At 47.1% G+C, this 15,778-nt stretch overlaps 1 protein-coding gene across 19 annotated transcripts in view; it reads left to right on the top strand.

Moving 5' to 3' along the window:
• KDM2B (lysine demethylase 2B) overlaps positions 1 to 15,778 on the top strand; it is a 123,662-nt gene that overhangs the window by 51,232 nt on the left and 56,652 nt on the right. For all 19 annotated transcript variants that reach the window (XM_060121137.1, XM_060121126.1, XM_060121130.1 and 16 more), the window contains 2 exons: positions 605 to 731; positions 2,844 to 3,325. In XM_060121137.1, the coding sequence (XP_059977120.1) occupies positions 605 to 731; positions 2,844 to 3,325 (609 nt within the window). The remainder of the gene's footprint in view (positions 1 to 604; positions 732 to 2,843; positions 3,326 to 15,778) is intronic.

Here is a 15,778-nt window from a genome sequence, read left to right as displayed (position 1 = left end):
CCCTGTGGTAGGAGAGGCCACGCCCCCTCCATCCTCATTGGTCCGCCTCCTGTGGCCTCCCTCTTTGGGTACTGGATATGCTTGACTGCCTGTCTCTGCAAATGGGTAAGGTTTGGGGTTTGATTTCTGTTTTTCAAGGTGGGAGGGAGGGGTAGTAGAGTCAATGCAAGAATTTTGGAGAACCAGCAAGGAGCCTGTACCTGTTGTAGCTAGAATCAGGCAGGGGCTCGCATCCGCAGGTACCGCACCCTCTGTCAGCAGGTCAGGGGACAACTCTTTTTCTCTGCATCTCACAGAAGCACAAAGTGGACCCCGTACAGCTTTCCCTGTGCAAAGCTCAGGGACCTTTGAAATGATGCTCTTACATAGGCCTCTTCACCCGCTCTTCCTCCTCATTTGTGCATGCTGGTATCTTGCCCCTTCCAGCACTTCCCTCCAGCCCACCCCCCATTTTTCCTTCCCATCATTTGTGCTCTTGCTAAGATTATGAAAATAACTCCCACCCCCAGGAGCTTTCCCCTCCCCCAACCCCAGTGCCGTTCTCTCCCTCCTTTCCCCTCTGCCGTCCAGAAACTGACCTGTGCACCTGGATCTTTGCTTTCAGGTGCAGCCCAAATTCCGTTACCCCTTCTACTATGAGATGTGCTGGTATGTCTTGGAGAGATACGTGTACTGTGTGACCCAGCGGTCCTACCTCACTCAGGAATACCAGAGAGAATCAATGCTTATTGGTGAGTGAGTCTTGCAGTCCGACCGCCTCGACGGCTCAGCTGGGGCAGGAATAATTCTTTTCAGTGGGGCTTTGGGAGTCCTGGGTTCTGGGAATTCTTCTGAGCCTGAGTGTCAGCAGATTCCTAGAGACCCTTGAGGAGGGGAGGGGAAGACATCCTTGTCAGTTTCCCACTTGGAATACAGAGTCCAAGAGAAGGAAATTGTGACCCCAACAGAGTCATCTTGGGGGCCCCCAGGTCTTGCTAGTTGACTATGCAGATGTGGAGTGGGGCCAGTCCTGGGCATGGTTGCTGAGACAGGCTCCCTACAGAGCAAAGAATCCTGGTTCTTTTTTTGAATCCCTCCCTGGACACCAGCTGATTCTTTTTTCTCCCTGTGTTGGGGGTTAGGTTTTTGTCTATATAGAAGCAGACCTAAGAGATGCAGCCAGTCCCTCAAAACCCAGGCCAGCTATAAGGCAGAGGGAGGGGTGACCAGGGCTGGGGATGCAAGCTTGGCAGAGCAGTGGGTGGTTTTGACAGAGGCAGGGAGAGAGTGTTTATAAGCCACAGCTGCAACGCCCTGCCCTGCTGCCATTACTTAAAGGGACATCACCCCCCCAAAATGGCTCAGTCCTTGAGTCTTGACTCACAGGCACCCGCCCTAAAGTTACATCTAGCTGTGACAGCCCCGAAGAGCGATCTGTAGGAAGAACATGCTTCTTCCCCTCTGCCTCTGCGCTGTTACTGCCGAAGGGTTTTCCTGGATGCTAGAGTCACGGTGCCTCATTCACTGCATCTTTCTCATCATGGGATAGAAAAACGTGACTGGTCTGCCTCCGTTAGGGTCTGCACGATTTTTCCTGCAATCTCCAAGAGTTTTAGATTCTTTTTTTTTTTTTCTCACTCTAAGCCTCTTCCTTCCTTCCCTTGACTCCCCTCCTGACTTTAGGGGTTTCAGGGCAGACATGTGATGGGGACATGTTTCTCCTGGGGTCTTTACTGGGGAGTGCCTCCTGGAAATTCAGTTCTGTTGGCTGGGGGTGGGGTGGGGTGGGGGTGGTTCTCTTGTGAGTTTCATTCCTGTTAGATGATTCAGGCGTTGAAAAATACCAAAATCCTACAGCTGGCTCTTCTGAAGTTTCCAGCCGATAGGAGATGGGAAATGACTGTGAAGTAGTGTGACAACCTCTGTTGTTGCAGTAGCTACACGTTCCCGTGGGGACCAGAGGCTTGATTTTGTGGCAGTCCCCAGGACCAGGAAACTGAGGGTCACTTCTCTCATTTGGAAATTTAGGGCCGTAGAAGAAAGTTCCCGATTTCATTCCAGGCTAGAGAGGAAATGTTGAGGCAATGCTTGGGTCATCGGTGCCCACTTTTTTCTTAAATTTTCTTGCCGCTGTTTCCCCCTGCCTCTCCGGTCCATCTGCCAAAGAGAAGGGGGGACGTTTGGGAGACACCTCACTTTTTTTGAGTGCTAGTTGTGTGCCAGGAACTGTGCTCTGTGATGCCTTATTTAATCTTCACTACAAGCCTTCAGGGGAAGTATTCTTTGCCTGTATTTTGACACAGCATTCTTGGGATATAGTTTATATATCATACAATTCACCCATTTAATGTGTACCATTCAGTGGTTTTTAGTCTATTCCCAGGGTTGTGCAAACATCAGCACAGTTTTTAGAACATTTTCATCGTCCCAGGAGGAACTCTGTACTCCTGAGCTACCACCTCCTCCTCTCACCCCACACCCATGCCCTCAGCCCGAAGCAACCACTCATCTACTTTCATTCTCTATAGATCTCCTCCTGTTCTGGACATTTCATATGAATGGAATCATATAATATGTGCTCTTTTTGCCTTATTTTTACACACTGAAAGGTACAATGCCAGGTGTGTTCAGAGAGGTGAGGCAACCTGTCAGGGTACACACGGCTGGGGAAAAGCAGAGCTCTGACTGACCCTAGCCTTTCTAGAGCCTGAGGGAGGCAGAGGCCATTAGAATTGTCAAAAGAGCTGATCTGCAGGGTAAAGGGGAGGGGTAGTGCGTGGGGGTCCCGGTTACTTCCAACAGGGAGTTTGGGGTGTTCATCTCAGTCTTTCTTGTGACATTCTCCCCCCCTTCCCACCCTGTAGATGCCCCAAGAAAGCCCAGCATAGACGGCTTCTCATCTGATTCCTGGCTGGAGATGGAGGAGGAGTCCTGTGAGCAGCAGCCCCAGGAGGAGGAGAAGGAGGGGGAAGGGGAGGAAGAGGAGGAGGGTGCAGATAAGACGCCCAAAGCTCCCACCGATGGCCCTGCCTCGCCCAGCAGCACCCCCTCCGAGGACCCGGAGGCCCCCGGGAAGAAGCCCAAAGCCCCTGCCATGCGGTTCCTCAAAAGGACTTTGTCGAATGAGTCAGAAGACAGCGTGAAGTCCACCACGGTGCCCATAGACTACCCCAAGACGCCCACCGGCTCTCCCGCCACCGAGGTCTCTGCCAAATGGACCCACCTCACCGAGTTTGAACTGAAGGGCCTGAAAGCTCTGGTGGAGAAACTTGAATCCCTCCCGGAGAACAAGAAGTGTGTTCCTGAGGGCATCGAGGACCCCCAGGCACTCCTGGAGGGTGTGAAGGTGGGCAGGGGGTCACCTCGAGCTGGGCAACTGAGGAGGGCCGGGCAGGTTCCTGAGGGCAGCTCAGCTCCGGGGTGCTTGGTGCAGACTGTCCTGGGGGTACGTCCATGTGCGGAGAGGGGCCTTTGGTCTAAGCAAGCCCATCTAGGGTGTCCCAGCAGAGGCCACTGTTGAGACTTGCAGGGGGATCTCATGGTGGAAGCTGGCTCTGCAGTTGACAACGAACTTTCTCTCAGGACTTGTTGAAAATCTGAGGCTTCAAGGGAAGTAGGCATTACTGCCTACAGTGCACCGGTGGTGCTGTTGTTGGGCCTGGGGACAGACTCCTCCATCCTGGTCAGGAAGACTTGCTGCTCTGGGCTGGCTTCCCCCGGAGCATGCTTCTGTTTCATGTGAGCAGGTTGTACATCCTGATTGTCTTGTAGGTAGCCAGTTAAGAGCCACCTGGCCACCCAGGATTCAGAGGTCTCCAAGTAGAGCCTAATTATTGAGCAAACTCATTGAGCACCAGCTGTGTTGGCCATGGGGGAACGGGAAGCAGGCAGATAAAGAAATCAGGAGGGAATTCCTTGGTGGTCCAGTGGTTAGGAATTGGTGCTTTCACTGCTGTGGCCCGGGTTCAATTCCTGGTTGAGAACTAAGATCCTGCAAGCCGTGCAGTGTGGCCAAAAGCAAACAAACAAAAAGGAAATTAGGAGACAGGGAATTGAGTGCCACAGTGTGTACCCAGGGCATGGGAGTGGTGTGAGGGGACACTTATTGGCCACACCAGGGGCCAGGGCTCTGGGACAGTTATGCAGTGAGGATTTGAGTTGGGCCTTAGAGACTGCGTAGGAGTCCTCCAGATGGGGAAGGATGTTCTAGGCAGAGTGCAAATGTGCAATGTATTTAAGAAACAGAAAATACATTGGGAGGCCTTGTCTTGTGGTAATCATAACATTTGTTGAAAGCTTAGCACCTGCCAGGTACCAGTGCTAGGGAAGTGGTAGGTACCCATATCATCTGCACTTAACCAATGATGAAGTAGACTTAGGGAGGTTAAGGGACATGCCTGAGGTGACAGCAGGTAGATAGTAGGGCTGGGATGAAGCCTCCAGAGTGCCTGTGTGGATATCACTACTTGAAACTAACTGTCTCCTGTCTCAGCATTGGTAAGGCTTTTTGATGTGAGGCCTCAGAGACATTTGGGCTTCCTTCTCCAATGTCTGATTCTCAAGACATTGGAATCCAGCTGCCTCTTGTGGTTGGAAACTGAATTTGTCTCTTCTTTAATGGCTGCAGACTCAACCGAGGACTTAATTAGTTCATTTGTATATTTGTTTGTTTAGAAAACATTGTGTCAGGCCCTGGAATCTAGAAATATTAAGACTGTTCTGCTGCCCTTGAGGTGTTCAGTAATCAGGCACTGAACTCTTGGGGTCTAGTGGAGGGGAGACCTGGGGCCCAATCAGGTAGCTTAACAGGTACCACCAGCAGAGGGAACTGGTGTACAGGATCTTTAATCCAGGTTATGTCTTACTTTATATAGCAGGTGTACCCACTATAGGTACCACAAAATTAAAATCTTATAATCTGGGAAATTGCCAGGTACAAGAACAATGTCCCGACAAAACAAATCTTTACTTTCAAATAGGTCTTTTTCATTGACTGTTTTGGAGGTTGCTGACCTCTCTTGAGAGTTTTGTGAAAATACGCTTATACACACAAAATTTTGTGTGCAATATCAGGGGGTCTTGGACTCCTGAGCCTATTCCTGGACCTCAGAATAAGAACCTCTAATTTTGTGGAATGGAGTTTTTGGGTTTCCTAAAGGAAATATTGGGTTTCCTAAAGGAAACCTTAGACTTCTGTCATGTGGCTACTTTTTTCTTCCAAGATCCTATAAAGTGAAAGCAAGCTATTTTCATCAATAATAAAATCACTAATAGCATTAAGTTTCCAAAATGTTGTAAATGAGTTAAAAAAAAACTTTCATCTGAAGAGGAAATGTTGTTCTGTGCTTGTGAAGAGCCTTTTTTACTTTGTTATGTTTATGTGCAGTGTTCCTGGTTGGTCAGATTTCTTTCTAGGGATAGGACTCAGACCCTTGTATCCCTCACCTGTACCCACCTGATCGACCTCTGAGACTGGATTCAGCCTAGGCCCCGTGATGGTGTGAAGGAGGCCTAGGGTAGGGGCTTAGACAAATTTCAAGGATCCCAGTCTGCATCCTCCCCAACCGCCACCATGGGGTTCAGTGGCAGCTCATGATAATATGTGGTAATGAATCTCAATTACTGTCTGTTGTTGTAGATCTTTTTCATATATAAACTCATTTAAACCTCCTAGCAATCCTCTGTGGTACTTTTGTTACCCCCATTTTACAGATGAGAAAATTGAGGTACAGATAGGTTAAGTAACTTGCCCAAGGCCACACATACTGGTCGATGGGGGAGTCCATGCGCTCACACACTAGACTGCTTTTTTGGCCGCTATAGAGAAAGTGATTTTCTCTCTTCTCAGAGGTGACTCTGAATTTAGGGGGAAGGTAATAAGGTGACTGTTTGGACTTCCTTTACAGAACAAGCAACAGATCTGTTTGGTCCTGGGACTAAAGTTGTAAATTGGCAGTCCCAGGGCCAAATCCAGCCTCTAGGCATTGCATTTGGCCTGTATAGTATTGAACATATTTTTGTAATTACTTGCTAACATTAAAAAATCAGGAGAATAAATTAAAGAAAAGTCAAGAAAGTTATATAAAATATCCTGGCTATCCTGGCTCATGTTCCTGACTGGCTACAAGCAGCAGCAAGTGAGTAGCAGGTGATCTCATACACCCCAGTCCCCACCACTCCCTATTGTCTCCCTAATGGCTACTTACCATTTGGCTCACACATCTCTTTTTAGTATAATCTAACCATTTAGCTTACTTATTGAACTTACCTGTCTCCAGAGATATCTATGGTCTTAAGCCTTGTCTGAGGAGGGCCTTTTTCAGGCTAAAGAGCTTATAAGCTGGGTGGACAGGTCTCCTTAGAGCCCCATGAAAATTGGAGCCTCTGCTAGCACCTCTGAGTGCTGTGTGGCCTGTATGGGGGAAGTGGACAACTCGTCTTTTCCAGAGTAGGTAGATAGAGCTACTTCCTTGCTCTCTGGCCAGGCCATTAGCCCCAGTCCCTCCCAGTCCCTGGAGACCCAGAGGAGATTTTGAACCCAAGACTGGCCTCTAGAGTGAGTGTTGTCCCAGAAGGCGAGCAGCTTCCTCCTGGCTGCACGCTTAGGTCCCTTCGTTCACTCTTCTCAGATGTTGGGGTTTCTTTTACACTGGCTGAGAACTAAAAGTCAGCTCAGGAATGTGGGTCCAAGACAGAATTCTTAGCCGATGCCCACTGCCTCCACTACCGCTGAGTGATTTGTGTTTCTCACCAGTGGTGGTTCACCCTTGACGGTTGATCAGTTATGATCTTTGGCTTGTGTTGCAAAAAGATGATGTCTTTTTTCCTTCTCTCTCTTTCTCTGGGACCTGAGAAATTGCTGCTAATGGTGGCTCACGGTAACCAGAGCCCCTGGGATTAGAGACAGTCCCCAAAGTAAGTCAGTCTCCAGATGGCTAGGTTTTAGCTTTCATCAGAAACCTATTTTTTCCTTTCATTTGTAATGTATGGTTTTGGTTTTTTTAAAAAAATTATTTATTTATTTTTGGTTGCGTTGTGTCTTCATTGCTACGTGGGCTGTCTCTAGTTTTGGTGAGCGGAGGCTACTCTTCGTTGTGGTGCGCGGGCGTCTCATTGTGGAGGCTTCTCTTTGTTGCAGAGCACGGGCTCTAGGCATGCGGGCTCAAGGCATGCGGGCTCAGTAGTTGTGGCTCGCGGGCTCTAGAACGCAGGCTCAGTAGTCATGGTGCACGGGCTTAGTTGCTCTGCGGCATGTGGGGTCTTCCCGGACCAGGGCTCGAACCTGTGTCCCCTGCATTGTCAGGCGGATTCTTTTGTTTTGTTTTGCGGTGCGCGGGCCTCTCACTGCTGTGGCCTCTCCCGTTGCGGAGCACAGGCTCCGGACGCAGAGGCTCAGCGGCCGTGGCTCACGGGCCCAGCTGCTCCGCGGCATGTGCCCAGGGGACCGGGGCATGAACCCGTGTCTCCTGCCTCGGCAAGCGGACTCTCAACCACTGCGCCACCAGGGAAGCCCCTGTCAGGCGGATTCTTAACCACTGTACCACCAGGGAAGTCCCTATGTTTTTTAATTGCGGTAAATTATATACAACATTTATCGTATTCATTAGTTAATTAATTATAATTACCAGATCACCAGTTTAGAATCTTGAAGGAAGAAACATTTACCATTTTAACCATTTTAAAGTGTACAGTTTAGTGGTATTAAGTACATTCACAATACTGTGCAACCACCACCTCTATCTAGTTCAGAACTTTTTCATCACCTGAGGCAGAACCTTGTACCCATCAGCAGTCTCCATTTCCCCCTCCCCCACAGTCTGCTTTCTGTCTTTATGGATTTACTGATTCTGGATATTTCATCTATTTAAGAGTTTTAAGTGTAGGGAGTTACCTGGTGGTCCAGTAGTTAGGATTCAGGACTTTCACTGCTGTGGCCTGCGTTCAGTCCCTGTTCGGGAACTGAGATCCTGCAAGCTGCGTGATGTGGCCAAAAGAAAAAAAAAGAGTTTTAAGTGTAATGTTGTTAAATGATCAGTGTAAAAAAAAAATAAATAAATAAACATTATAGGCTAGAGGATAGAAAATGTCCCCTTCCTCAATTCTCACATCGTGGAAAATAACCTTTGTTAATCACTTACTGAATGTACTTCTGGAGCTTTCCCCTCACTCCCATGTACACAAACATATATAAATTTGTTTTTAATTAGTTCATACTTGCTTTTGTCCCTTAAAGCTTGCTTTTTTGTGTCTGTTTCTATAGGTCTAGTTTACTCTTTTTTGTGGGCAGGACTTTTGAAAGTTGAGTTTTTCCTTGCAGCCATGCTAATGAGAATACCTCAGTGACCCTATGGTTTAAGCAAGACCAAGTGAGCTCAGTCGGACCTTGAAAACTTGACTGGGAGTGGGGGGGGTCTTGATTTAGATTCAAGTCAAAATGACCATCTACTTTTTTGCTTTTTGACAGGAAAGGAGATGCCAGCATCCTGTAAAAATCTAAGAAAGCCATTTCCTTCCCCATCTTTGTGAAACTCTTTGGGATTTGGCATTAAGGTGCCTTAAGTGACTCCCTTCTTTTAAGACAATTATTCTGTGGAGAGTGCAGGATACTGGCTTGTGCGTAATGGCAAAAACAAGAAATCAGGACACGAGAGATGCTTGAATTCAATTTCAGTTTCTGTTCTTAGCTATTTGCTGTGTGGCCTTGGGCAAGTCATACCACCTTTCTGTTTACCTGTATGTAAATCTAAGATATTAGACTAAATGTGCTTTGTCCTTTCAGGGATCAGATTCTGTTGGTTCCTTGGCCATTCTTAAGTGTATAACTGATTGAAATCTGAGTATTCTCACTGTAAAATGGGGATAATAACAGGGACCTAGGTCACTGAATTATTTTGTGGGACAATGAGGTAATGAACACTTAGCTCTCCTAGTAAGTCCTTGGAGAAAAATTAGGTATGCTTAGGTAATGGGCAAAGGAGAGTCAGACTGGCTTTGACCAGCTCCCCACCCTTCCCATGCTCTTTCACCACCTTTCAGCTTCCCCCATCCCTGTTTTAGGTTAGCGATTACCGTCTGTATTAGTTTCCTAAAGCTGCTGTAACAAAGTACCACAAACTGGCTTAAAACAACAGAAGTTTATTGTCTCACAGTTCTGGAAGTCGGAAGTCTGAAATCGAGGCCATGCTCACTCTGAAGGCTCTGGGGGAGGATCTTTCCTTGTCTCTTCCAGTTTTTCTTGGTTGCTGGCAATCCTTGGAGCTCCTTGGCTTGTAGCTACAACCCTCAAGTCTCTGCCACAGTCTTTACATTGGCACTCTGTGTTGTCTGTGTGTTTCTGTGTGTCTTCTCTTCTCATAAGGATAATGTCTGGATTAGGGCCCACTCTAATCCAGTATGACCCATTTCCCAATAAGGTCACATTATGAGGTTTTAGATGCACTTGAATTTTGAGGGGCTCACTATTCAGTTCATTTTTTTCCCCTTTTATCTCTTGGATTGGCAATCATTAATCGGTGGACAAAGTAATTCCTAGTGAGATGGGAGTTACCCTGCATGCTGTCCCTCCTAGAGGAGTCTATACTTTCAGCTAGAACTCCAGAGAGCTGAGGCTCCTGATGGGAGGGTAGGAGGGCATGAGGCCATTTCTCTAATCATTTGTACATGACTTGAAAATAACCAGATGCATTACAAGGTTGTGAAGGCTTGGGCCTAAGTGCGCAGTGACCACCGAGATAGGAAGTGGGAGGGTCTTTGTCAGATATACATTTGCAAGGTGATTCTGCAGCTGTCCTTGTTAATTAAGATAATGCCAGGCTCTCTTTCCTATCATTCCATGCTCTTCTGGCTGCCAGAGTGTCAGCCAGGGGTGGAAATGCCAGCTCACTATAGACAGCCACCTTTCTTATTGCATGGAATTATGGGGCCTCACAGAATTATGGGACTGATGGAATTGTGAGGCCACCTGGAATTGTGGGCCTGCATGGAATTATGGGACTGCATAGAATTATGGGACCACATAGGATTGTGGGTCTACATGGAATTATGGGGCTGTATGGAATTATGGGACTGCATAGAATTATGAGCCACATAGAATTGTGGGGCAGAATGGAATTAGGGGGCTGGAAGAGACAGTGAGGGACCACTGCTTTCAGATGTTACTTAAAAAAAAACACAAAACCCACTAAAAAAGAGATCAATTGTATTGTTCTTTCATTAAAACCCAAATAGGAAAGAAAATAATGCTAAATTAAGAGTACATCACCCAAACAAGTGTTATCTTTTAAGACTAAAGGTTGTGGAGCCAGGCTGACTCCCCTGTACCATCCATTAACCAGCTGACTGCTCTGGGGGAATGCAGTAAAATGGGGATAGTAAGAATCATGCCTCATCGAATTAGTGAGGGGACGTGGATAAAGAAAGAAAGCCTTAGCACAGGGCCTTTAAGTGCTCAGTGAGCTAGAGCTGATATTATATCAGACACCGTGGAGTGAGAACAGGCCCATTTAGGGTCAAGTGTGAGAGTCTGTGAAACCCATGACTGTGAAAGGAAGGTGTGTACAGCTTTTCTCCCTTGGGATCATCAGGTCTGGACCCCAGAACACACCTGCTTATCTAAGTTGCCCTTTCTGGGTCTTGCTCTTTTGCAAAACAGTGAGGCGTAGAGCCCAGACCTCCAGCACTGTCAGCTTTTTAAAAATCTTCACACCCCTCCTGCTTCAGAGGAGCCAAAAGGTGGGAAGCCAGTGGGAGGGCTGCAGCCTGGCTTTCTCACACCCTGAGGATGACCCAGAGCATAGAAAACAGGGAGCAACCAGATTCAGCCTGGCCAGGGGGGTCAGGCCTCCAGAATTCACCAAGGCTCTTCTACTGGGGGCTGCATGTAATATTGAGCCCTGTGTTTGGTATTTTTGCTGGGCTGTGAGTGGATAGAGGGTTGATACAGGGGTGAATCCTGTCACCTAAGGAGCCAAACAAGGTACGTGTTATTCTGAGTCTGCTGCTGGTACCACCTCAGGAGAACGAAGGAGAGCAGTGAGGGGCCAGAGATCTGAGTTCCAGACACCTGTGCAAACTCTAGACTTGAAAAGTGGGTGGGTTGATCCATGGCACTTGGGGTTCCTTTTAGCCTAAAACTGACTTCTGGGTCCCTGAATCACATTTTTATCCCCACTAGTTATATAGCTAAATCAGCTTTTAAACTGCCCTTCAAAATTAAATAAACTTAAAATTTTTTCCCTATGCTTAGAACTTGTTAAATGGATGAATTCTGCAAACAGAGGATGGGGACTGTGTATCCCAACAGGAAATATGGCATAAGCCAAAAGGGATCGGCTGACATTTGTTGAGCATTTTCCACATGCCAAACACCTTCCATGTATTATGTTGCTGGCAAGGTGGGGACTGTTATTATTCCATTTCTTAGATGGGAAACTGAGACTCAGAGAGATGTGACTCGCCCAAATCATGTAGCTAATAAGCTTTTTTTTTTTAAAAAAAAATTTTTATTTATTTTATTATTTCTTTTGGCTGCACCAGGTCTTAGTTGTGGCATGCGGGATCTTTAGTTGCAGCTTGCGAACCCTTAGTTGCAGCATGCATGCGAGATCTAGTTCCCTGACCAGGGATCGAACCCAGGCCCCCTGCATTGGGAGTGTGGAGTCTTACCCACTGGCCCACCTGGGGAATCCCGTTAATAAGCTTTTAATCATGATGCACTATGGCAAGTGTGGTCTGTTAGTTTCCCGTGACTGCCATAACAAATGACCACAAACTTGGTGGACTGAAACAACAGAAATTTATTCTCTAACAGTTCCAGAGGCCAGAAGTCAGAAGTCAAGGTGTTGGCAGGGCTGTCCTCCCTTGGAAGGCTCTGGGGAGGATCCTCCCTTGTTCTTCCAGCTGCTGGGGGTTCCTGGTGTTCCTTAGCTTGTGGCTGTGTCACTCCAGTCTCTGCCTCTGTCTTCCCATGGCCTTCTTCCTTATGTCTGTTTGAATCTCCCTCTCCGTTCTCTTATAAAGACACCAGTCGTTGGATTTAGGGTGGACCCTAAATCCAGGATTATTTCATCTCGAGATTCTTAACTAATTATATCTGCAAAGCCTTCCCCCCCCCCCCCCCGGAGTAAGGTCACATTCACAGGTACCAGGGATTAGGACTTGAACATAGCTTTTTTTTTTTTTTTAATTTTTTTTTTTTTTTTTTTCTTGGCCACACCATGAGGCTTGTGGGTTCTTAGTTCCCCGACCAGGGGTTGAACCCGCAGTGAAAGCACGGAGTCCTAACCACTGGACTGCCAGGGAATTCCCTGAACATAGCTTTTTGCGAGACACAGTTCAGCCCAGTACAGATGGGTTTTTACAGGCAGGCACAAGATGGTTGGGCTGGAGTGGAGGCAGGGATCTTGGGAGACCTAAGGTGCATTGATGCTTGGTTGCAGGGGTCCTTACCTCTGGCCAGGAGGGACCCCTGAGACTGCTGGGTTCCCTACAACAGCAGCGCGAGCTGCTCTATGCCATGTTACTCTCCCTCTACTGGCCTGTGGTTGGTGATTCTTTCCTGATACCTGCTTCTGCTTTATTGTCACAGTGTTGGTATTTTTAGTCACAGTTATAGATGGAGTTTCTAATTATTAATGCCCCATTCTGGGGAGCAGTGGGGCCTGAATCCAGTGTTAACTGATAAAGCTCTTTGAGAGAAGTTGGCATAAGGAGGAGCAGAGGCCCAGCACATCCATTGTCTGTGGTTATCTTGTTAAGTCAAAAGCAGGGCAGTTTGCATCAGAAAGGGCCTGGTGGCCCCAGTCTTTCTCTTATAGAAAGCCTACCCTATTCATTCCTACTCAGAAGGGTTGTATGGTATAACCCAGAGTGCTGGGCTGTTACAGGCACCCAGGCTTCCTAGTCTCTGCTTCCAAGAGCCCCAGGGAGTGTATAAATGCTAGCAGAGCCCAGGGAAGACAGTGACAAGATTCCCTCCCTTCAGCACAATTTATTTCTCAGAGAGAAAATCTCCAATTAGAATAATCTCCTCTTCCTGCAGCCTGTCACATACAGAAGAAAAATACTTCCCTGTGGGCCAGAGGCCAGAGTGCCCCCTGGTGGCCACTGACAGCCACACATGGAGAGGAACTCTGCTTCCTTCAGGAAGTGTGTGTATGAGCTCCGAGACTCAAGGATACTTGGCGAGGTCTCTTTATTAATTTTAATTATTATTTATCATTATGTATTAATTATTAATAATACTTATGCCTTCAGTAATAGTTTTTTAAAAATTTAATTAATTTATTTTGGCTGTGTTGGGTCTTCGTTGCTGCGCACGGGTTTTTTATTGCGGTGGCTTCTCTTGTTGTGGAGCACAGGCTCTAGGCACGCGGGCTTCAGTAGTTGTGGTGCACGGGCTTAGCTGCTCCGCGGGATCTTCCCAGACCAGGGCTTGAATCCGTGTCCCCTGCATTGGCAGGCGGATTCTTAACCACTGCACCACCAGGGAAGTCCCCAGTAATAGCTTTTTTAACCAGCCATTCCTCTAAAGGGGCCTTACTTCAATGCTTGTGAGTTACTGACACCAACTCTGATACTGAAATGACAGGAAATCTTGAGACAATTCAGAAGGAAACTCAAAGCAAACCAAGGCAAGTGGGCATTATTTTCAGTCACATGCAGAGCAGTGTTTGTAAACTGGTCACCCATGGCCCAGGCCAGCCCACAGATATATGTGGCTCACAGTGTTTTTTTTTGAAATTTTCAGTCAGTTGCCAACATTTGAAATTGGAGAGATTTTGTTTTATTTTTAAGATTTTTTTTTGATGTGGACCATTTTTAAAGTCTTTATTGAATTTGTTACAATATTGCTTCTGGTTTTTTTTTATGTTTTGGTGTTTTGGCTGCGTGGCATGTGGGATCTTAGCTCCCCGACCAGGGATCGAACTTGCACTTCCTGCATTGGAAGGTGAAGTCTTAACCACTGGACCACCAGGGAAGTCCTGAAATTGGAGAGATTTTAAATAAAACTCTGTATCTTTGATTTCTTCTGAAAAACCAGAGATCTGGTAGGGTTCATTTCCACAGGAGATTAATAAGTTGAAATTGAGAAGCATTTGCCATCTTTAAACTGGGCACGTGGTCTCTAGTTTGCCATACGCTGCACTACTGTCTATCACTCTAAGAGTCCATTTATATTTTCCTGCTTGGTTCCTGGAGGCATTTGAGTTTGTTACCCCCCAGCATAGAGTTTGAGATTGGGATAAGGGGGCAGAAAATCCTGTGGAAGTCCTCTGCCCCCCAACCATAGGGTAAGATATATGTATATAGCTTTGGCTAGACATGGAGCATCTTCCTGAAAAGCTTTTTTCTTAATGATTGGTGTGTGTCGGGGGCAGGAAACATTATTTTTAGAAGAAAACAAACCCTGATGTATTGTGGAGGAAGGTGTGAAATTCATATGGGTTATTAAGAACTATGAAATGTCAACAAAATTTCATTCCTGTGCAGGCCCACTTTGGTCACACGAGCCTCTTCTGTGATGGGGGGGGGATGTTTCAGAAAGGCTTTATAAAGGTGTTAGTGGCTGAATGGTGTTAGTTAGTCCCTCTGTCTGTTTTGCAAGGAATAGGTGGGGATGATTCACTTCTGTATTTGTGAGTCGAATGGTAAATATGAGCCCAGATTGTCTCTTGGGTGTCTTTTTTTTTTTTTAAATTATTTATTTATCATTTTTGGCTGCATCGGGTCTTAGTTTCGGCAAGTGGGCTCTTTGTTGTGCCGCGGGCTCTTCGTTGCAGCACACGGGCTTCTCTCTAGTTGTGACGCGCGGATTCCAGAGCACATGGGCTCTGTAGTTGGGCACGCAGGCTCTCTAGTTGAGGCACGCAGGCTTAGTCGCCACGCAGCATGTGAGATCTTAGTTCCCTGACCAGGGAGCGAACCTGCGTCCCCTGCACTGGAAGCCAGATTCTTTTTTTTTTTTTTAAATAAATTTATTTTATTTATTTATTTTTGGTTGTGTTGGGTCTTCGCTGGGCGTGGGGGCTTTCTCTAGTTGCAGCGAACGGGGGCTACTCTTTGATGCGGTGCGCGAGCTTCTCATTGCGGTGGCTTCTCTTGTTGCAGAGCACGGGCTCTAGGCACTCGGGCTTCAGTACTTGTGGCACGCGGGCTCAGTAGTTGTGGCACGCGGGCTCTAGAGCGCAGGCTCAGTAGTTGTGGTGCGTGGGCTTAGTTGCTCCATGGCATGTGGGATCTTCCTGGACCAGGGCTCGGACCGTGTCCCCTGCACTGGCAGGCGGATTCTTAACCACTGTGCCACCAGGGAAGCCCAAGGAAGGCGAATTCTTTACCACTGGACCACCTGGGAAGTCTCCTAGGTATCTTTTTAATAGTGGGGTAGGGATCAGTTGGAGACATTGCTGACATGGTTTCCTGAGGCTTTATCACTCAGTGTTACTGGTTAGGTTCGTTGTCAGATGGACCAGGTCAATGCCAGTTTTCACCCACCTCTCAGCTGTGTGACCTTGGACTATATCACTGAACCTCTCTGAATTTTACTTTCTGCTTTTGTGAAATGGGGAGAATCAGCCCTACCCCACAGATAGGATTATTTTAATGTCTAGAGCAAGCACTCAACAAATGTTCCTAAGAATGGTCATAAAATCACATCCAGCTTCATAGCCTACAATCAAGGTGTAGATGTCACTGTTCTACTCCCAGGACACACAATAGGAAGCTGTGGCTTACCCGAGGTGACGCCGGTTGTAAGTTGTAGAACCTGAACCCAGATCTTCTGAGTCTAGAACTAGTGTTG

The sequence above is a fragment of the Lagenorhynchus albirostris genome, chromosome 14 (genome assembly GCF_949774975.1).
Source record: "Lagenorhynchus albirostris chromosome 14, mLagAlb1.1, whole genome shotgun sequence".
NCBI lineage: Eukaryota > Metazoa > Chordata > Mammalia > Artiodactyla > Delphinidae > Lagenorhynchus > Lagenorhynchus albirostris.
Note: the sequence above shows the minus strand (reverse complement) of the source record. Positions and strands in the feature narration are given on the sequence as shown.